At 44.9% G+C, this 23,293-nt stretch overlaps 1 protein-coding gene across 3 annotated transcripts in view; it reads right to left on the bottom strand.

Moving 5' to 3' along the window:
* LOC120019588 (mitotic deacetylase-associated SANT domain protein-like) overlaps positions 1–23,293 on the bottom strand; it is a 65,139-nt gene that overhangs the window by 4,204 nt on the left and 37,642 nt on the right. For 2 of the 3 annotated variants that reach the window (XM_038962897.1, XM_038962898.1), the window contains exons 15-27: positions 7,911–7,987; positions 3,556–3,651; positions 3,342–3,466; positions 2,958–3,101; positions 2,720–2,806; positions 2,478–2,639; positions 2,261–2,357; positions 1,814–2,031; positions 1,497–1,653; positions 1,062–1,270; positions 783–900; positions 419–621; positions 42–156 (exon numbers count right to left, since the gene is read on the bottom strand). In XM_038962897.1, the coding sequence (XP_038818825.1) occupies positions 42–156; positions 419–621; positions 783–900; positions 1,062–1,270; positions 1,497–1,653; positions 1,814–2,031; positions 2,261–2,357; positions 2,478–2,639; positions 2,720–2,806; positions 2,958–3,101; positions 3,342–3,466; positions 3,556–3,651; positions 7,911–7,987 (1,808 nt within the window). The remainder of the gene's footprint in view (positions 1–41; positions 157–418; positions 622–782; positions 901–1,061; positions 1,271–1,496; positions 1,654–1,813; positions 2,032–2,260; positions 2,358–2,477; positions 2,640–2,719; positions 2,807–2,957; positions 3,102–3,341; positions 3,467–3,555; positions 3,652–7,910; positions 7,988–23,293) is intronic. The other variant, XM_038962899.1, reaches the window with a different exon arrangement.

Genomic DNA, 23,293 nt, shown 5'->3' with positions numbered 1-23,293 from the left:
CTTAGTCAAGTATAAAGCATATGACTCAATTTAAAACAAACCAGTCATGGTCAAGGGGAAGTAGCAGGCAAGCGAGAGGTCGTTGAGTTGCCACATGTTAGGGGTCTCCAAGAGCAACAAGTCTACTCTGGCTCTGATAGAGTCAGACTGCACCGTCTTAAAAAAATACAAATAATTCAGGGGTAGGCAAGTACAATATAACAGCTGGACAAGATTAAACTGATGGTCAGGAACAGTCACTGCTAATTGGCCCCGGAAATGTACAAATCTGGAAACTGGGTCTGACAACCCCTGGCTTATTAGGTAGTTCAATAAAGTCAGCTGATCCACATGAATCACCATTGTTACATACATTTGGCTTACAAGGGTAGTGTAGTGGCATTAGAGCTACAAGTAAACATGAGCCGACAGCTCATACCTCAAAAACTGTATCAGGAGCGGTGTACGGCACTACGATACTGACGTGAGTGCTGTTGTCAGTGGGACTATACAGCTCAATGTCTAGCTCCCTCCATGAACCAGCATGAAGCATCATGATTTGGAAGTTGTCCCCTTGGCTCCCATATTTCACAGAAATGTAGAAATTTTCCTGGTCGCAGAATCCGGTGGTGGTGGGAGGAACTAAAGGGGTAAAGGACAAATTCAGTTCTGTCATGACAAATAATAATCTAATCCTTTAGTTGATCTGAAACACCTGGCTGGGGGAATGTAATATGATGCCTAACATCCTTGAGTCATTCTACTGAAGGGAGCTAGAGGAGATTTAACCCAAGTGGCCTTACCAACATCTTCCAGGGAGGCCTCCAGCTCCACAGGGTGGGGGAATGGGATTTGTTCAGGCAGGATGAGCAGACCGAAGACCAGAGGGAGGAAGTAGACAGTTGTCAAGTGATTAGGGTTCTGCAGATTGTGGAAAAAGAGCATTACATGTTGGTAGTGTTCTGCATGTCATCTGTTCAAGTACTCTAAACTGAAAATCCCAAAATGTTATTTTACGAGATCTTCTACTGGCATAAATATATTTACAACAGTCTACAATCGATTTGACCAAAGGGACTTACATGTTTCAGGACAACTTCATCCGAGAAGGGCACTTGCAGCGAGAAGGTCTTTGAGCTGTTGGCGAAGCGGTGCTCCTGAAAGTCAAAGCCTCTGGCATTGCACTCCGTGACAGTCAGCACCCCAGTAGTGAAAGTAATGTTAATCAGCGCCACATCATGGAGGAAGGTCCCTAAGAGGACATTGAACACCTTCTGCTCAGGAACTATGTCTAGAAGACAAAGGGTAGAGGCCAATATGGGTTAAACAGCTACGTTTAATGGGGTGTGATAATGCACAAAACATTGCAGATAGTAATTGAATTAGAGCCATCAGTGTCATTTTTGTATTAGGGACCAGCAAGCTATGACTTCCTACTTGGGCTAGCACCTGTTTAGACGTTGGGAAACAGTTCAGCACTAAACAGCCTGCCTTTACAACAAATGAAGCAGACTTACTTTCAGTAACATGTGGAGGCCTGGGCATCAGAGGGGTAGTGATGGGAAAGAGGACTTTATATCGCGTGTCAGCCTGTGTGTCCTCTGCCCTCCACAGCAACTCAAGCATGGGTTCAACAGTGTAGGTTATGTGGTATGAATAATCTGGAGCGTGACTCTGCACTCAGAATGAAGTAATTACAAATCAGGTAATTAATGTAATCTTAAGAGGGTTGTGTTCAGTTGGCACCAAACAGATAAATTGACTAGTCCAATATGCTAATTAACCATGACAAATTGTTAGTTGTGCCGTAATGAACATGTAAGTCATGTCAGACCTTGTAGTAGCCATCAGGTGACTCCACAGGAAGCTCAATGACAACATGAGACTCTGTGATTGACAGCTTGTAGCGTCTGATGGCCATCATGGTTTTGTCCAACCTCTGGCCATCGATGCCCATGTGAGTCTCCAGGATCTTGACGGCGCTAGAGCTCAGCGTGGGGATGCGGCGAGGCACGTACCAGGTGATCACCTCATCAGTGAAGATCAAGCCACCTGCAGAGGAACCAAATGAGCAATTCCAAAGGCACATTGATTAGTGATCCGCAATGCTAAGTAACCCCAGCTCAGTGGTGAAGCTGCCAATACAACTAATCAAGGGGGTTCACCAATCAGTTCAGTCAGGTGTGATAAATGAAGCTGGGACAACACCTATGCTACAGCAGTACTCCAAGCAGGAATGAAAACATAGTGAGAGTCCCATTTAAACAGCATATACACATACCTGTAGGACAGACAGCAGTCGAAACCATGATGGCCAACCTGCGAACCTGCTTGTAGTAAGTGGACACACTGAAGACCTCCATGGGAACTCCTGCCACCTGGGGAGAGAAGGACAATGATCCTTCTACATGACCGGCATATTCTAGCCAATAAATGTCTGCCATGTTAACAGGGAAGTGATACACCAGGATGCAGAAGATGCTTGGGCAGAGGCTCACTTCTTCAGCGTAGGTCTCCGGCATGTTGTAGGGGCTTCGCAACACCAGTCTTGTTGGGGTAGTCATTGCACCGTAGCCAGCTCGGTGAGCATCCTTCAGCACCATGACCTTGGAGTCAGGGGTGTGGAATGTCATCTTCCAGATGCTGTTTGGCGCAACGGCCTGCCAAGGGAAAATAGCATCTCAGTTTAGACAAGTCATTCATGCCAGGTGTATAAAAACAATCTATTTATGAGACCTACGTCAGGGATGGCATCCTGCCAGGTCTCTTGAACTTTCTGGCCATCCATGGTGACTGGGACTTCTGGAGTGACCATGAGGGTTGACACCTAAGGGACAGAGCAAGTCGCCGAAGCGTGCTCAGTAAATTCTAACCCAACCATTGCCTGCCAGCACCCCCCTCCCCCCCAATCCAAATGTACTGTAAAGCCATGTATTGATATGGCCACCTGAATCTAGGGATGATCAGGATTGCCTCACCTCCATGTAGTTCCTGTCACAGAGAATTTCCCGGGACGCCCAGCGGGAGTAGCTGCATGTCTCGGTCACGTCATGCTGGACCTGCTTTGACAGGCCATCGCCATACATTTGGAATCGCAGGCCAAGGTTAAATGTCTCATCCGCCTATGGAACAAATTTAGTACTGGGTCAAGTTCATTATGCACTAAACATAACTGGCTGAAACAAGGGTTGACTACCTAGAACGCTGGTAGTGTTGCAAGAGCTTTTGACATTAGTTTCCCTAAATGAATACACATTAGTGACTCAAGGATTTAACAGACACGAGAACCAGCTTGACAAAGGACCAGATCGAGAAACCCCATAGTTGTCATTTGTGAACCTACATGTCCCTTTAAGATTTACCTGGTTGTCAACATAACAGCCCAACAAGGACACAAAGACTTTAGTGTTCCCCCAAGGGTCAGAGTCCATGCTGTATCCACACTGGGCAGCCAAGGTGGGCGACAACGGTATAATGTCAGTGCCATCTGAAAGCACAGTGGTGGATAAGAGCAGAGCAGATTTGAGGGGAACGTTTACATAAACGTGGAGATTCTTCTGTACTCAATCTACTCACTGATGGCAGCAATTTCTAGCTGGCTCCCCACAGCCAGAGCTTCGTCCACTGTTATCCTCACGATATTCCAAAGGCACTCAGACCTCAAACCACCATCTGTTTGGAGAGACGGTGCCAGTAAGTCATATTGATCAGTGGTAAGTAGGTACAGATACAATACAGGCAAAAATTACACAACTTAGATAATTTGGCGTAGCAGTCGGATGTCTGTTTAGTTTGTCTTGTCCCGTGCATATCACTTATTCTTCGTATACATTTTTAATCTCAATCTACAGACATGCTCTCCTGCAACCCACCTCACCCAATGTGGTATGGATCTAATATTTTTTTATACTTTAGACCCGGAACCCCCTTCAGAAGCTAGCCAGCTAACAGCTAGTAGTCAGTTAGCCACTGCTAGCGGTCATTACCATTGACTCAGACATCTGCCAGCCTCAGCCCGGTCAATTCCTGCCCGTCTGCAGAGCGCAATATCAACCCAGAGCATACCAAACTGCTTTTTCTCTACCACATCTCCAGATTCCTACTGCAAGCTCTGAACTTTTACTCCGGATCGTCGCAGCTAGCTAGCTGCTATCTGAGTGGCTACTCCTGGCTAACGTCTGTCCTGGAGCTAGCCTCAAGCTAGGACCCATCTCCCAGCTAGCCGAAGAGATCCAGACAATTCCTGGGGTTCAGTAACTTTTGCCAATTGAATTGGACCATTTGTTGCCGACACGGAGCTCCGCCGATCCATCACGACTGGTCTGCCGATGTAACTGTCCGAGGGGGTTACTTCAGACTCTCCCGTTGCGACATCCGAGGCCCATCTGCTAGCCCCGGCCTGCTAGCTGTCTGAAATCGCCGTGCCTCCAGCTCACCTAGCTACTCACTGGACCCTACGATCACTTGGCTACACATACCTCTCCCTAATGTCAAGATGGCTTGTCTACTGCCGTTTTGGTTTGTCTTATTTCACTGTAGAGCCTCCAGCCATGATCAATATGCCTCAGCTAGCCCTTTTGTTCCACCCCCCACACGCGGTGACCTCACCTGGCTTAAAAGGTGCATCTAGAGTCAAAACCTCTCATCGTCACTCAATGACTAGGCTTACCTCCACTGTACTCATATCCTACCACACCCTTGTTGGTACATTATGCCTTGAATCTATTCTACCGCGCCCAGAAATCTGCTCCTTTTACTCTGTTCCGAACGCACTAGACAACCAGTTTTTGGCCTTCAGCCATACTCTTATCCTACTCCTCCGGTGATGTAGATGTTAACCAAGAAGGCCCTGCAGCCCCCAGCATCACTCCCATTCCCCAGGCGCTCTCATTTGTTGACTTCTGTAACCGTAAAAGCATTGTTTCATGCATGTTAACATTAGAAGCCTCAAGTTGATTTACTCACCGCTTTAGCACACTCCGCCAACCCGTATGTCCTAGCCGTGTCTGAATCCTGACTTAGGAAGGCCACCAAAAATGTCCATCCCTAACTATAACATTTCCGACAAGATAGAACTGCTAAAGGTGGCAGAGTTGAAAACTACTGCAGAGATAGCATGACAGAACTCTGCAGGCTATCCAGGTCTGTGCCCAAACAAGTCAAGCTTCTACTTTTAAAAAAACCCAGCACCTTTCCAGAAACAAGTTTCTCACCGTTGCTGCTTGTTATAGACCACCTTCAGCCCCCAGCTGGTCCCTGGACACCATATGTGAATTGATCACCCCCCATCTATCTTCAGAGTTCGTACGGTTAGGTGACCTTAGCTGGGACATGCTCAACATTCCGGCCATCCTACAATATAAGCTAGATGCCCTCAATCTCAACCAAATTATCAATGAACCTACCAGGTACAACCCCAAATCCGTGAACACGGGCACCCTCATAGATATCATCCTTACCAGCTTGCCCTCTAAATACACCTCTGCTGTCTTCAACCAGGATCAGTGATCACTGCCTCATTGCTTGTGTGCATAATGGGTCCACGGTCAAACAAAAACCCATCACTGTCAAACGCTCTCTAAAACACTTCAGCGAGCAGGCCTTTCTAATCGACCTGGCCCGGGTATCCTGGAAGGATATATTGACCTCATCCCGTCAGTAGAGGATGCCTGGTTGCTCTTCAAAAGGGCTTTCCTCAACATTTTAAATAAGCATGCCCCATTCTAAAAATGTAGAACTAAGACCAGATATAACACTTAGTTCACCCCAGACTTGACTGCCCTTGACCAGCACAAAAACATTGTGGCTTTCTGCATTAGCATCAAATAGCCCCCGCGATATGCAGCTTTTCAGGAAGTCAGGAACCAATATAGTCGGTTAGGAACGCTAAGGCTAGCTTTTTCAAACAGAAACTTGCTTCCTGTAGCACTAACACCAAAAAGTTCTGGGACACTAATGTCAATGGAGATTAAGAGCACCTCCTCCCAGCTCCCCACTGCACTGAGGATAGGAAACTCACCACCGATAAAGCTACGATTATTGATCATATCAATATGCATTCCTCTACAGCTGGCCATGCTTTCTACCTGGCAACTCCTACCCCGGCCAACACCTCAGCATTCCCACCCACTTCTCCTTCACCCAAAACCAGACAGCCAATGTTATGAAAGAGCTGCAAATTCTGGATCCCTACAAATCAGCTGGGCTATACAATATGGACTTCAAATTATCTGCCAAAATTGTTGCAAAACCCTATTACTAGCCTATTTAACCTCTTTGGTATCATCTGAGATCCCCAAAGACTGGAAAGCTGCCGCAGTCATCCCCCTCAAAGGGGGAGACACGCGACCAAAACTGTTATAGAACTATATCCATCCGGTCCTGACTTTCTAAAATCTTCAAAAGCCAAGTTAACAAACAGATGACCAACCATTTCAAATCCCACCGTCGCTTCACTATGCAATCTGTTTTCCGAGCTGGTCATGGGTGCACCTCAGCCATGCTCAAGGTCCTAAACGATATCATAACCGCCATCAATAGAAGACAATACTGTGCAACCGTATTCATCAACCTGGCCAAGGCTTTCGACTCTGTCAATCACCGTATTCTTATTGGCAGACTCAATAGCTTTGGCTTCTCAAATGACTGCCTCACCAACTACTTCTCCGATAGAGTTCAGTGTGTCAAATCAGAGGGTCTGTTTTCCGGACCTCCGGCAGTCTCTGGGGGTGTCACAGGGTTCAGTTCTTAGGCAAACTCTTTTCTCTGTATATAGCAATGATGTCGCTCTTGCTGCTGGTGATTCTCTAATACACCTCTACACAGATGACACCATTCTGTATACTTCTGGCCCTTCTTTGGAAACTGTTAACAAACCTCCAAACAAGCTTCAATGCCATACAACACGCCTTCCGTGGCATCCAACTGCTTTTAAATGCTAGTAAAACTAAGTGCATGCTCTTCAACTGATTTCTGCCTGCACCTTCCCGTCCGACTAGCATCACTACTCTGGACAGTTCTGACATAAAATATGTGGACAAATACCTAGGTGTTAGGTTAGACTAAACTCTCCTTCCAGACTCACATTAAGCATCTCCAATCCTAAATTAAATCTAGAATCGGCTTCCTATTTCACAACAATGCCTCCTTCACTCATGCTGCCAAACGTACCCTCGTAAAATTGCCTATCCTTCCAATCCTTGACTTCGGCGACGTCATTTACAAAATAGCCTCCAACACTACTCAGCAAATTGGATGCAGTCTATAACAGTGCCACCCGTTTTGTCACCAAAGCCCCATATACTACCCACCACTGCGACCTGTATGCTCTTGTTGGCTGGCCCTCACTACAATACCGTCACCTAACCCACTGGCTCCAGGTCATCTATAAGTCTTTGCTGGGTAAAGCCCTGCCTTCTCAGCTCACCATAGCAACACCCACCCGTAGCACATGCTCCAGCAGGTATATTGCACTTGTCATGACCAAAACCAACACCTCCTTTCCTTCAAGTTCTCTGCTGCCAAATGACTGGAACAAAATGCAAAAATCTCTGAAGCCTCCCTCTCTAACTAAGCATCAGTTGTCAGAGCAGCTTACCAATCAATATGTAAACAGCACACCCAACTACCTCACCCTCATATTATTACTTACCCTCTTGCACCCCAGTATATCTACTTGCACATCATCATCTGCACATCTCACGCCAGTGTTAATGCTAAATTGTAATTATTTCACCTCTATGGCCTACCTACATTTGCACAACTGTACATAGATTTTTCTATTGTGTTATTGACTGTACATTTGTTTATGTGCAACTGTTATTTTTGTCATCCTGCTTTGCTTTATCTCGGTCAGGTCGCAGTTGTAAATGAGAACTTGTGCTCAACTGGCCTACCTGGTTAAATAAATAAAAAAATGAGGTAGCACTAACCTGGATGTGAACTGGGCTTGGAACTAGGCCTCTGGAACAGACCAGAGACTGCAACAGCTAGGAAAATCCATGTCACACTAAGATAAGAATACAAAAATATATAACTCATTAATTTTTCCAGATGTAAAAAGTACACTGCATAGGAAAAGCTCAGAAGACTTACAAACACCCCAAAACATGCATCATGCCAAATCAAAAGGGAGCTTTGGCATGTAGGTGGCCCACCACAGTCAAACAACCAAGAGCAGACCAGCTGTAAACTATACCACTGGAACACGGGAATTGCTGTCTCATGTGGCCCTCCCCAGGTGTTTTATCTGGTAGCCAATCACACTGGCAGCAAGTGACAGTCATTAGCAATTAACAGCCCACATTCACAGCATATTAGCAGTAATCAGAGGGCAGAACAGTCGGATAGAAATGTGTTACACAGAACTGACATGCTTCCCTGTCATGTAGAGTAAATGTGTTTGAGTGCCTTGAGTGCCTTCCCTGCATTTATATTTCTGCAAATGTACTTTTTTAATTCCATCTAGCTTATTTTTATTATTCCTTTTATTATTCTTATTATGTCACATTCAACGGTATCAACCACATCAAACATATGGAAACCACATTTGACTCCGTTCCATTAATTCCATTCCAGCCATTACAATGAGCCCGTCCTTCTATAGCTCCTCCCACCAGCCTCCACTGCTCCCTACCTATCTATTCTGTCTGTCTATTCTCCTGAAGCACCACCGCAACACATCATATTTTGCTGCTACAATACGTCGACTTTCCCGGGGAAGCTGTGAAGCGAGCTGTATTTAGCCTATAGTGTGATTGTGTTTGAGTCTGTTATTAAGGATCGGACACTTTAAAAAAAAAATCCCCTAAAATGACATACGCAAATCTAACTCAGGACCTGAAGCAACTATATGCATTTGCTTGATACCATTTGAAAGGAAACACTTGTAGTTTGTGTAAATTTGAAATTAATGTAGGAGAATATAACACACTAGAGCTGGTAAAAGATAATACAAACACAAAAACATGCATTTCCCCCCCCCAAAAAAATTCTGCATTTTTTTGTTCCAAATGCAAGAGAAAGGCCATACTTTCAAATAGGAGTCTAGTTGTAATATATTTAGATTTTGGCCACCAGATGGCAGCAGTGTGTGTCCAAAGTTTCAGACTGATCCAGTGAAGAATTACATTACTGCACAATATGTTGTATCAAGTCTGCCAGGAGTTTGCCAATTGGTCAATTGATACATGTTCAAGTACATAACTATAGAGAACATACAAAAATGCTATGGTCATAACATTTTTTAGTTTACACACTCCCATGAATGTCATACATGATGGATCATTAGCTTATACACTAACTTTCACACATCTAGATGGCCGGGCGGGGTGGGTGTAGAGCCAGAGACAGCAGTGGGGTCAAACTGTAGACCCCAGTTCCTACATTTGAACATCAAATCAAAATCAAATCAAGTTTATTTTATATAGCCCTTCGTACATCAGCTAATATCTCGAAGTGCTGTACAGAAACCCAGCCTAAAACCCCAACAGCAAGCAATGCAGGTGTAGAAGCACGGTGGCTAGGAAAAACTCCCTAGAAAGGCCAAAACCTAGGAAGAAACCTAGAGAAGAACCAGGCTATGAGGGGTGGCCAGTCCTCTTCTGGCTGTGCCGGGTGGAGATTATAACAGAACATGGCCAAGATGTTCAAAATGTTCATAAATGACAAGCATGGTCAAATAATAATCAGGAATAAATGTCAGTTGGCTTTTCATAGCCGATCATTAAGAGTTGAAAACAGCAGGTCTGGGACAGGTAGGGGTTCCATAACCGCAGACAGAACAGTTGAAACTGGAACAGCAGCAAGGCCAGGTGGACTGGGGACAGCAAGGAGTCATCATGCCCGGTAGTCCTGACGTATGGTCCTAGGGCTCAGGTCCTCCGAGAGAGAGAAAGAAAGAGAGAAGGAGAGAATTAGAGAGAGCATACTTAAATTCACACAGGACACTGGATAAGACAGGAGAAGTACTCCAGATATAACCAACTGACCCTAGCCCCCCGACACAAACTACTGCAGCATAAATACTGGAGGCTGAGACAGGAGGGGTCAGGAGACACTGTGGCCCCATCCGATGATACCCCCGGACAGGGCCAAACAGGAAGGATATAACCCCACCCACTTTGCCAAAGCACAGGCCCGCACCACTAGAGGGATATCTTCAACCACCAACTTACAATCCTGAGACAAGGCCGAGTATAGCCCACAAAGATCTCCACCACAGCACAAACCAAGGGGGGGGCGCCAACCCAGACAGGAAGATCACGTCAGTAACTCAACCCACTCAAGTGACGCACCCCTCCTAGGGACGGCATGAAAGAGCACCAGTAAGCCAGTGACTCAGCCCCTGTAATAGGGTTAGAGGCAGAGAATCCCAGTGGAGTGAGGGGAACCGGCCAGGCAGAGACGGCAAGGGCGGTTCGTCGCTCCAGAGCCTTTCCGTTCACCTTCACACTCCTGGGCCAGACTACACTCAATCATATGACCTACTGAAGAGATAAGTCTTCAGTAAAGACTTAAAGGTTGAGACCGAGTCTGCGTCTCTCACATGGGTAGGCAGACCATTCCATAAAAATTGAGATCTATAGGAGAAAGCCCTGCCTCCAGCTGTTTGCTTAGAAATTCTAAGGACAATTAGGAGGCCTGCGTCTTGTGACCGTAGCGTACGTGTAGGTATGTACGGCAGGACCAACTCGGAAAGATAGGTAGGAGCAAGCCCATGTAACGCTTTATAGTTTAACAGTAAAACCTTGAAATCAGCCCTTGCCTTAACAGGAAGCCAGTGTAGGGAAGCTAGCACTGGAGTAATATGATCAAATTTCTTGGTTCTAGTCAGGATTCTAGCAGCCGTATTTAGCACTAACTGAAGTTTATTTAGTGCTTTATCCGGGTAGCCGGAAAGTAGAGCATTGCAGTAGTCTAACCTAGAAGTAACAAATGCATGGATAAATTTTTCTGCATCATTTTTGGACAGAACATTTCTGATTTTTGCAATGTTACGTAGATGGAAAAAAGCTGTCCTTGAAACAGTCTTGATATGTTCGTCAAAAGAGAGATCAGGGTCAAGAGTAACGCAGAGGTCCTTCACAGTTTTATTTGAGACGACTTTACAACCATCAAGATTAATTGTCAGATTTAACAGAAGATCTCTTTGTTTCTTGGGACCTAGAACAAGCATCTCTGTTTTGTCCGAGTTTAAAAGTAGAAAGTTTTCAGCCATCCACTTCCTTATGTCTGAAACACAGGCTTCTAGCGAGGGCAATTTTGGGGCTTCACCATGTTTCATTGAAATGTACAGCTGTGTGTCATCCGCATAAAACATAAAATTGATTTTATCAAACACAACTATGCTACATTTTATCTCTGGGACCCCCAGGATGACAAGTCAGAGCAAGATTACTGAATGTAAGTACATTATTTACCTTCAGAGATGAATGTATCAAACCAGTTGCTGTTATAAATGTGTTTTGTTGTTGTGCACTCTCCTCAAACAATAGCATGGTATTTTTTCACTGTAATAGCTACTGTTAATTGGACACTGCAATTAGATTAACAATAATTTAAGCTTTCTGCTAATATAAGACATGTCTATGTCCCGGAATGTTGGCTGTTGTATACAATGTCATTCTAGTCACATTAGTGCACGTTAGCAACAACCGTCCCGGTTTAGGGACACCGATCCCGTACTAACCCTTTCTCCTATGCTGAGTCTCCTCATACATCTGAACAGCGAATACAACTCTGTTGCTAGACAGAACTTTAGTGATATCTGTTCTTCCTCACTTCCTCCGACCTGACCCGGGCCCAAATTCCTCACTCCTCCCCGACTCACGGCTGTCCTGTTGACTTGTACCAGACTGTGGCCCTTCTCCTTCCCAAAGGATCCCTGATGTCTAACAATATCATATTCTGACAGAATGTAAATGTTCTACATTCCCCTCTCTCCTTCAGTGACATGAATAAGGATATTTCATATATTCAAGTTTAGAAGTCAGAACCCATCAAGGTTAAGAAGAAGTCTGCAAGCCTAGAAGTGGGGCTACACACATCCAAAGATTTCCTGGAAATTACAGAAGCAACTGGAGTAATGATGGACGATATGTTGAATCAGCCAAGAGGTGGTGGCTTGGAATAACCTATTTAGTATGTTTTTTGCGGTCCTTTTATGGAACGCTAGAAGCTTAATAGCTAACAGGCAGGAGTTTAAGACGTTTTTATATGACATGGATGTCCAGATGTAGTACCAGATGTAGTGTTTGTCCAATAGACATGGCTCAAACCTCAACTGGAGTTTGATTCCCGGATTCAGTTCGGTACGGTGTGATAGAGTGGAGGGGTCGGGTGGGGGTTGTGCTACGTTGGTTAAAGAGGGGAATGCGTAAAGAGTATTGGAGATACAGGAATTGGAATGTCTGGTGATAGAAATATGTAGGAATAGAGGTAACATTGTAATAGTTCATTTCTATAACGCCAGCAAACCTCTCATATTAGCACAGTTAGAAGGGATTGATAGGACGGGTAGGGGTGGTAAGGTAATATGGTGTGATAATTTTACATTTGTAGCTGGGAGGTGTGAATGGGGAGTGTTGAGAGAAACCACGGTAGGGAGTGATTATTTTCCGGTTCGATGTAAGGTCGATATGGATGTGTGTATGCAGAGTAGAGGCAATAACATGAGGTGGTGCTTTGAGAAAGCTAACTGGAAGATGTTCAAGTACCTGTGTGAGCGGACGGGACATAAGTTAGCAATGGAGGGGTCTGTGGATGAGTGCGCTGAGGCAGTAATGTCTGTAATTATGTCAGCTGCAGATGTGACTGTTCCAGTGTGTTCCGGGGGAGGAAAACGTCAGGTGCTGCCATTATGGTGGAAAATTACAAGATTATGTTTTACTACTGTTTATGCATCAAATAAAGTTTCTCAGTACTCTCTCATCTGTGTCTGTGCCTCTGGGCCTTTGCGCTGGCAATTGATTTATGATGGCGTGGGGTGATACCTGCTGGGTGGAAACGTGCAGTGGTGTTGCCGTTTGTAAAACCAGGTAAAGATCCCGCTAAGGTGGGCAGTTCTAGGCCTATCGCGTTCCAAGATCTTTGTGGGCTATACTCGGCCTTGTCTCAGGATGGTAAGTTGGTGGTTGACGTATCCCTCTAGTGGTGTGGGGGCTGTGCTTTGGCAAAGTGGGTGGGGTTATATCCTTCCTGTTTGGCCCTGTCCGGGGGTATCATCGGATGGGGCCACAGTGTCTCCTGACCCCTCCTGTCTCAGCCTCCAGTATTTATGCTGCAGTAGTTTATGTGTTGGGGGGCTAGTGTCAGTTTGTTATATCTGGAGTACTTCTCCTGTCTTATCCGGTGTCCTGTGTGAATTTAAGTATGCTCTCTCTAATTCTCTCTTTCTCTCTTTCTTTCTCTCTCTCGGAGGACCTGAGCTCCATGACATGCCTCAGAACTACCTGGCATGATGACTCCTTGCTGTCCCCAGTCCACCTGGCCATGCTGCTGCTCCAGTTTCAACTGTTCTGCCTGCGGCTATGGAACCCTGACCTATTCACCGGACGTGCTACCTGTCCCAGACCTGCTGTTTTCAACTCTCTAGAGACAGCAGGAGCGGTAGAGATACTCTTAATGATCGGCTATGAAAAGCCAACTGACATTTACTCCTGAGGTACTGACTTGCTGCACCCTCGACAACTACTGTGATTATTATTATTTGACCATGCTGGTCATTTATGAACATTTGAACATCTTGGCCATGTTCTGTTATAATCTCCACCAGGCACAGCCAGAAGAGGACTGGCCACCCCTCATAGCCTGGTTCCTCTCTAGGTTTCTTCCTAGGTTCTGGCATTTCTAGGGAGTTTTTGCTAGCCACTGTGCTTCTACACCTGCATTGCTTGCTGTTTGGTGTTTTAGGCTGGGTTTCTGTACAGCACTTTGAGATATCAGCTGATGTAAGAAGAGCTTTATAAATACATTTGATTTGATGAGTGAAGGGCGTTTTCCAGCAGTGGGTTCGGCAGTGGGTTCAGCAGTGGGTTTGGCGACGCCAAACGCCTGAGCTGGACAGGAGGGGTAGCCAAAGCGAAGGCTGGTGTGACACCATGTCTACGCCCCTGATGCAAACAGCACATGATGACAATTGCTCGTCACAAATAGCCAACTAACCAACACTTCAGATTAAACTTTTTCAATACCTGGTTGGAATACCCATTGTTGCCTTAGTTAGCATTTACTGGTAGATATCATTCGTTGAAACGTCTTTCCTACCCTACCGGCTACCAATGTCATTCTTCTGTGAGCTGCTCCATGCCAAAACCAGGGATGAATGTACTGGCTAAACACACAGAAATGTCGATACACCTCCATGGGGCGGTCCTCCACATCCTGAAATCGCTATGAATTCTGTATATTGTGCCGGTAAGATGCAGAAACACTCGTAAATTCTACCTTTTTATGATACATATGATATGTTAATAACATATTAATAGATATATATAGTGAAATAGAGCAGCGGTGAAATTTCCCTTTAATATCAAAGATGTTTACAGTCACACCAAACCCTTACTGTACCCATGTGACCTGTCACTATAAAAGGCGGTGTGGTGTGACATACTGTCTTTTCTTCAGTCTTACGTTTGTGTTTTACATTACGAGATTGCTAGTAACCCCCTTCAGATTACTTTCTTAAGATATTGATTCTTCAACAACGAGGAGGTGCTGTGAGTAGTTGATTTTATCTAATCCTCCTCTCTCGTTATTGTGCCTGCCCATACTCACTAACTTTAATTTATTTTTGTTGGGCAATTCCATGCTTGTGCGTTAGCTAGCTAGTTAGCTTCAAGTCTATCCCATTACCTCAGAAGTTAGCTCGTAGCTAGCTAGCTAAATTAGCCACACATAGCTACCATAGTTGGCTTGTTGTACCTGTTGTTGGTGCTTGTTGACCCACTGTGTCTTGCCAGTCCCTGCTTGACTACCACACCAGACTGTTGATGCAGCATTACCACTCCCTCGCTTGGAGTTTTGCTGTGACCACGGAGCTCAGCAGTGCTGTAGGCTACTGGTGCTCGCTTGAACGATTCCACCAATGCCAAGACTGACAGTCCACGCTTGACTGTGCATATAGGCGGGAGTTTCAAACTCGGACCTTGTTACATGGGAGGGAGTCTCGACCTGAAGCACTAAGGATTGGAGCCGACGGTAAGTATAACATTCTCTCAAAGCCGATACTGAGGTAAACGAAGCATACACCAAGGCACATGGAGACAAAAAGCTATATTTCTTGGAACACACTTCTGCACAGTGATTCAGAGCTGTACACAGGATGTTGTTCCACCCAGTTGTTCAACAGTGTGAAAAACAACTCCCAGCCTCAGGTGAGCACACACTTTGTGTTCTTTGCTTGGGAGCTGAACATGCTCAAGTGGCTGAACAGGGTAGCAGCTCTTGTACTCACTGTCAGTAATTCAAACCGAACGCATTGAAATATCGACTTTCACACTTTGGGGGCAGAGCCTCCGGATTCTCATCAGCTGAGTCTGCCACACAGATCAATGATAATTCCAAACACTCCAGGTCTAATGACGGGTCTCACTCGTCCATGATCCACCGCCCAATAAACGCCATCGCTCATCCTTGCCTGGGCACAAATCTCAACACACTGAGATGCACAAGGAGATTAAGTCACTGGACAGTCGTATTGCAATCATTGAGTCTGCCCTTGAGCACATCCTGGCCCGCTGGTACCAAACACAACCCTACATCTGAACGGAGCGTGGTTGTTGAATCGACACTGACGTACTGTACACAAGAGCCTCCCACTCTTATGACAGACTATTAGCACTCTGATGATGATGCTATGTACCACAGCTCTAGCCTCATTCAGTCCCAGCCTGCCAGACTGGCAGTGATGGTTGACCAGAAAATATCCTTGACTGAAATCGTTGTGAGGGCAAGCAGGAACCTCAATGTGGAGCATGCACCTACTGCCATGGCGTCCACATCCACATTGATTAATTCAGTGCTTCAAAGACTGAGACATCCATCCCATTGTTCAAAGACTTTGTGCGTGAGCTCCAATGCACTTGGAGGACGCCAAATGACAGAAGCCCTGCCATGCCAAGCATATGCACTCCCTTAGCTACAGTTCATGGTGCAGATGAGAATGGTTTTGTCCATTTAGCCCGTATGGACAAATCATTTTCTTTGCTTGTTCTGCCTGCCTTTCTCCGTCACAGTTCAGGCCAAGAGCTGCCTAACAAACAATGCAAGGAATCTGATCACTTCCTACACAGGACACATGACAGCACCTCTTCAGCCGCTAGTCTTAGCAATTCAGCAGCAATACTGGCCTTCTCTCAGAAGGAGCTGAAGTGTCACGACTTCTCCCGAAGTCAGTTCCTCTCCTTGTTCGGGCGGTGTTCGGCGGTCGACGTCACCGGTCTTCTAGCCATCGCCGATCATTTTTCATGTTCCATTTCTTTTGTCTTGTTTTCACACTCACCTGGTTTCAATTCCCTAATTACATGTATATTTTCCCTCTGTTTCCCCCATGTCCTTGTCGGGAATTGTTTATTGTAAGTTCTTGTGCTATGTGTTACTGGTGCGCTACGGGTTTTGTACCCATGTGTTTGTTGTTTTATATGCCGTTAGTTTTATATATTAAACTGCTCCGGCTATTCACCAAGTTCTGCTCTCCTGCGTTTAACTTCCCTGCCACCAGTTACGCGCCCCTTACATGAAGGCACACCTCTCCGCAAACTACGATTATGGGACCATGAAAGAACTGTCTACAGTTGCTGACATCCTCATCCAATGCCTTCAGATGAATGCTCAGATGGTTGGGAAATCATTGCAACACTGTGTGCTGCACGACACCACCTATGGTTAGCACAGTCCAAGCTCCCTGACAAAGAAAAGGTTCCACTCCAAAACTGTGGGTTCTACTCAATCAATTTTCTGGTGTCAAAAAAGGGCGAGGCCTCCGTCCGATCCTGGATCAAAGATGCATGAATCTTCATCTTTTACTACCCTTCAAAATGCTGACAATCCAAATCATCCTTCAGTCAGCACACCCAGGCGATTGGTTCACCACAGTGGACCTGAAATGCGCATACTTTCATTTCCCCATTCTACCAGCACACAGAAAAAACCTGAGATTTGCCTTTTGAAAAATGTGTTTGTTTTTGTGTTCTACCCTTCAGCTTTTCCCTCGCTCCTCGCACTTTCACAAGCGCAGCACTACCACCCCCCCCCCACCCCCACCCCCCCTTGGCCAGCCCCCACCCCCGCCAAGCAGGGGTCAGGGTATTGAACTACTAGATGATTGGCTAATATGTGCAGGGTTACGAAGCCAAGCTTTGGCACACACATCCATTGGGACTAAGTTGGGACTAACAATGAACTGGAAAAGCAGTTCTCTGGTTCCCACTCAGTGTGTGCACTTCCTAGGCTTGACACTGGACACTCAAATCATGTGAGCAACTCTCTGCAGAAAGAGTGGTATCGTTGACAAACTGTTTTTCAATATTCAAACTGAGAAAACAGGTGACAGCACTCGATAGTCAGAGGCGCCTAGGCCTCCTAGCTGCTGCCGTCCATGTTATACCATTGGGTTTGCTCCACATGCAGCCAAAACAGCGCTGGTACAACAGACACAATCTATGTCCCAGAAGGGACAAACACAAAAAACTATTTCAATGAGTTTCTGGAGAGCAATACAATGGTGGCGCCTAGCACTTCAAACTCCCAGTGGAGTTTTCCTTGGCACAATTCACAACCGGGTGACTTTGATCATAGACGCCTCCCTACAGGGATGGGAAGCAGTCTTGAACCAGTCCATGGGTCGATGGTGTATGGTCTGCACCATGGACAACAGCTCACATCAATGTACTAGACCTCAAGGCGGTTCACCTTGCACTCTGACCTTTTCTCTGAGTACTGAGAGGACAACATGTACTAACACGGACAGACAACACAACTGTGGTTGCACACATCAACCACCAGGGAGGATTGAGGTCAATGGCACTGCACCAGGTGTATTGCTCTCAGAGGGGATGGAGAATCAGGCAGCAGACCTTCTCTCCAGAGAAGGCCCTCTTCCCTCAGACTGGAGGATACATCCCACAGTAGTGGAGATGATCTGTTTGCAATGCAGGAATCAACCCATTGTCCAAGGGTCCAGCAGGCCCACTCGGGGTCAACGCACTATCACACAGATGGCCAAGGAGGCTGCTGTATGCATTTCCACCAATTCCCTTGCTCCCTCAGGTCTTGAGGAAGATGCGTCTCAAAAGCACGTCAGTTCTACTTGTTGCGCCACATTGGCCACAGCATCCTTGATTTTCAGACCTTATACAGCTGACAACCTCCCAACCATCTTCAAGCGGACCTCCTGTCACAAGCGAATGGCAAGTTTTGGCACCACAAACCTAGCATATGAAGTTGTGGTTGTAGCCCCTGAATGTGACTGCCTTGTAGCTGCAAGGTTGCCCTCCTTGGTAATTGATACAGTTCAGGCAGCCAGGGCATCCTCTATGTGAACGCTGTATTCCCACAAGTGGAATGTGTTTAGGAAGTGGTGTGTCGACCATGCAGAACTAGCATCTTCCTGCCCAATTTCTATCATTCTGACTTTCCTCCAGGAGCTTATGGCTGAAGGGAAGTCCTCATGTACATTGAAAGTGTATATGGCAGCCATCTCTATGGGTCATGACCAGATTTTGGGTGCATCACCAGGGGCACACCCTCTAGCATCGCAATTCATGAAAGGTGCCCGCAGTCTATGGCCCGCTATGGCTCCTTCAGTACCCTCATGGGCGTTAGATGTTGTTCTACGATCACTTATGAGCCCACTGTTTGAGTCCCTGTCTTCACTTCAGCTATGTGAGCTCTCAGCCAAGACTGCCTTTCTATTGGCTATTGTTTCAGCCAAGCGTGTTAGCGCATGTAATTATTTTTCTACACATCCTTCATGCCTCACTTTAGCAGAAGATGGATCTAAGGCAGTGCTTCAGCCAAATCCAGCATTCTTACCTAAGGTGCTTTCCTCATCACATGCTAACCAGCCCTTGATCATAGTGGCATTTCACCCACCTTCCTACTCCTCACAGGAGAGTCGTGAGTTGCATATATTTTGCCCGGTTTGGGCATAGAGTGCCTATCTTGCTGCAACAAGAACTGTTCGTCAAACAGAACAGCTTTTTGTGTGTTATGGGTAGAACACCAAAGTTTGCGCTGTCTCGAAGTGGAGACTGGCACATCGGATTACCAACGCAGTGTCAAAATCATATGCTGCAGCATGTAGACCAACTCCAGATGGCGTGGTAGCACACTCCACCAGGGGTATGGCCACTTCATGGCCACCCTGGACCTCCCTATCTTTGCTGCTGTAAGCTGGGCAACATCCATGACTTTCATTAGGTGATACAGACTCAATGTTATGTCCACACCATTAGTGGGGTCTGTGGTTCTGGACATGTTTTGCTCTCTCAACCCAGATAAATGATTGTACCGTGAACATTGTACATACTTATCAACCATCAGTGGTTATATACATCCTCTATACAGAGGCCTTCCACACTTAGTGCTGTTGCAACCAATTAAAACCTCTTGTTTTAAGTTCTAGTTTTTAGCTTACCTGTACATACAGTTGTATACCACAGTTGAAAATCTGTGTTACCCTGTAGGGTAATAACAGTGCATTCAGAAAGTACATTTCTAAAAACCTGTTTTCACTCTGTCGTTATGCGTGTAGATTGAAGAAAAATGTTTTTTTTATATCCATATTAGAATAAGGATGCTGGATGTGGGAAACGGGAAGGGGTTTTGATTATAAGATGAATGGAGGAAAGTACAGAGAGATCCTTGATGAAAACCTGCTCCAGAGTGCTCAGGACCTCAGACTGGGGCGAAGGTTTACCTTCCAACATTGCACTAACATGGAAAGCTTGAGTGTAGATTTACAGTTGAAGTCGGAGGTTTACATACACCTTAGCCAAATACATTCAAACTCAGTTTTTCACAATTCCTGACATTTAATCCTAGTACAAATTCCCTGTCTTAGGTCAGTTAGGATCACCACTTTATTTTAAGAATGTGAAATGTCAGAATAATAGTAGAGAGAATGATTTATTTCAGCTTTCATTTCTTTCATCACATTCCCAGTGGGTCAGAAGTTTACATACACTCAATTAGTATTTGGTAGCATTGCCTTAAACAATTTAAACTTGGGTCAAACATTTCGGGTAGCCTTCCACAAGCCATTCCTCCTGACAGAGCTGGTGTAACGGAGTCAGGTTTGTAGGCCTCTTTGCTCGAACACGCTTTTTCAGATCTGCCCACACATTTTCTATGGGATTGAGGTCAGGGCTTTGTGATGGCCACTCCAATACCTTGACTTTGTTGTCCTTAGGCCATTTTGCCATAACTTTGGATGTATGCTTGGGGGTCATTGTCCATTTGGAAGGCCCATTTGCAACCAAGCTTCAACTTCCTGACTGATATCTTGAGATGTTGCTTCAATATATCCACATAATTTTCCATCCTCATGATGCCATCTATTATGTGAAGTGCACCAGGCCCCTTTTTCCTCCAAAAATAATGATGGTCATTATGGCCAAACAGTTCTATTTTTGTTTCATCAGAACAGAGGACATTTCTCCAAAAAGTACGATCTTTGTCCCCATGTGCAGTTGCAAACCGTAGTCTGGCTTTTTATGGCAGTTTTGGAGCAGTGGCTTCTTCCTTGCTGAGCGGCCATTCAGGTTATGTCGATATAGGACTCGTTTACCTGTGGATATAGATACTTTTCTATCTGTTTCCTCCAGCATCTTCACAAGGTCCCTTGCCGTTGTTCTGGAATTGCCCTGCACTTTTCGCACCAAAGTACGTTCATCTCTAGGAGACCGATTGTAGAGTCAAACTTCCTGAGCGGTATGACGGCTGCGTGGTCCCATGGTGTTTATACTTGCGTATTATTGTTTGTACAGATGAACGTGGTACCTTCAGGCAATTGGAAATTGCTCCCAAGGATGAACCAGACTTATGGAGGTCTACAAAAGAAATTCTGAGGTCTTGGCTGATTGCTTTTAATTTTCCCATGATGTCAAGCAAAGAGGCACAGTGTTTGAAGGCAGGCCTTGAAATACATCCATAGGTACACCTCCAATTGACTCAAATGATGCCAATTAGCCTATCAGAAGCTTCTAAAGCTATGACATAATTTTCTGGAATTTTCCAAGCTGTTTAAATGCAGTCAACTTAGTGTATGTAAACTTCTGACCCACTGGATGTGTGATACAATGAATTGTAAGTGAAATAATCTGTCTGTAAACAATTGGTGGAAAAATGACTTGTGTCATGCACGAAGTAGATGTCCTAACCGACTTGCCAAAACTATAGTTTGTTAACAAGAAATTTGTGGAGTGGTTGAAAAATGAGTTTTAATGACTCCAACCTAAGTGTATGTAAACTTCTGCCTTCAACTGTATTTATCACCGAAAAATCATATTGACTTTGCCTAGCAAATGATAGACCCTAAGCACACAGACAAGACAACGCAGGAGTGGCTTCGGGACAAGTTTCTGAATGTCCTTGAGTGGCCCAGCCAGAGTCCGGACTTGAACACGATTGAACATCTCGAGAGACCTGAAAATAGCTGTGCAGCGACGCTCCCCATACAACCTGACAGAGCTTGAGAGGATCTGAAGAGAAGAATGGGAGAAACTCCCCAAATACAGGTGTGCCAAGATTGTAGCGTCAAACCCCAAAATACGAGGCTGTAATCGCCGCCAAAGGTGCTTCAACAAAGTACTGAGTGAAGGGTCTGTATACTTAGATAAATGTGATATTATAGTTTTTTTTCTCAACCCTTATTTGCTGTTTCTTTATGGGGTGTTGTGTGTAGGTTGAGGGGAATAAAACAATTTAATACATTTTAGAATCATAACAAAATGTTGAAAAGGTCAGGGGGTCTAAATACTTTCCGAATGCACTGTATATTCTGTTGATCCTGTGGTGGATGCAAGGACATAATCTTGCAATTTCCACGACATCTCCCCCATTTTGAGAGTCCTCTCAACTTAAAAGAAAATTACAAGATTTAAGAACATTCATTCACATAGAAAATGCATATATTCTACATAAACCAAAATCACAAAACAACAGTGGCGTGCCGTGGGCCGTGGGCCTTCAGTGAGGTCCTACACAGTCCCACCCGAATTAATCCACCTCTTATTACCATCATTATGATGCCATGGCTCTAGACACTATACATTTAGACAGAAACGCAGTATAACCAGGCGTTGCGTCACCTTGAAATTGACATTTTTATTCCGAGAATTGCAGGGGAAGAGTACAATACAGTACAGTTCAACTAATAGGCAAAAACATAGTCGAGTGCAACAGAGTTATATTAATATTCTTATTCTATCCATTTCTGGTCCACAAACTTTGAGCTTTAAACCTGTCTGGCTCTGGCGTTCCGCCAGCGGAACTCCTCCCACATTCCACTGAAAAGGCAGAGCGCGAAATTCAAAATATATTTTTTTGAAATATTTAACTTTCACACATTAACAAGTCCAATACAGCAAATGAAAGGTACACATCTTGTGAATCCAGCCAACATGTCCAATTTTTAAAATGTTTTACAGCGAAAACAGCACGTATATTTATGTTAGCTCACCACCAAATACAAAAAAGGACAGACATTTTTCACAGCACAGGTAGCATGCACAAAGCCAACCTAACTAACCAAGAACCAACCAAACTAACCAAGAAACAACTTCATCAGATGACAGTCTTATAACATGTTATTCAATAAATCTATGTTTTGTTCGAAAAATGTGCATATTTGAGCTATAAATCAGTTTTACATTGCAGCTACCATCACAGCTACCGTCAGAAATGGCACCGAAGCAGCCAGAGTAATTACAGACACCAACGTCAAATACCTAAATACTCATCATAAAACATTTCTGAAAAATACATGGTGTACAGCAAATGAAAGACAGGCATCTTGTGATTCCAGCCAATATTTCCGATTTCTTAAGTGTTTTACAGCGAAAACACAATATAGCGTTATATTTGCTTACCACAATAGCCAGAAACACAAGCCATTCCCCAGTAGTAAAAGTTAGCGATCGTGACAAACCAGCAAAAGATATATAATTTTTGACTAACCTTGATAAGCTTCATCAGATGACAGTCCTATAACATCAGGTTATATATACACTTATGTTTTGTTCGAAAATGTGCATATTTAGAGCTGAAATCAGTGGTTATACATTGTGCTAACGTAGCATCTTTTTCCCACAAC

This window comes from Salvelinus namaycush, chromosome 24 (genome assembly GCF_016432855.1).
Source record: "Salvelinus namaycush isolate Seneca chromosome 24, SaNama_1.0, whole genome shotgun sequence".
Lineage (NCBI taxonomy): Eukaryota > Metazoa > Chordata > Actinopteri > Salmoniformes > Salmonidae > Salvelinus > Salvelinus namaycush.
Note: the sequence above shows the minus strand (reverse complement) of the source record. Positions and strands in the feature narration are given on the sequence as shown.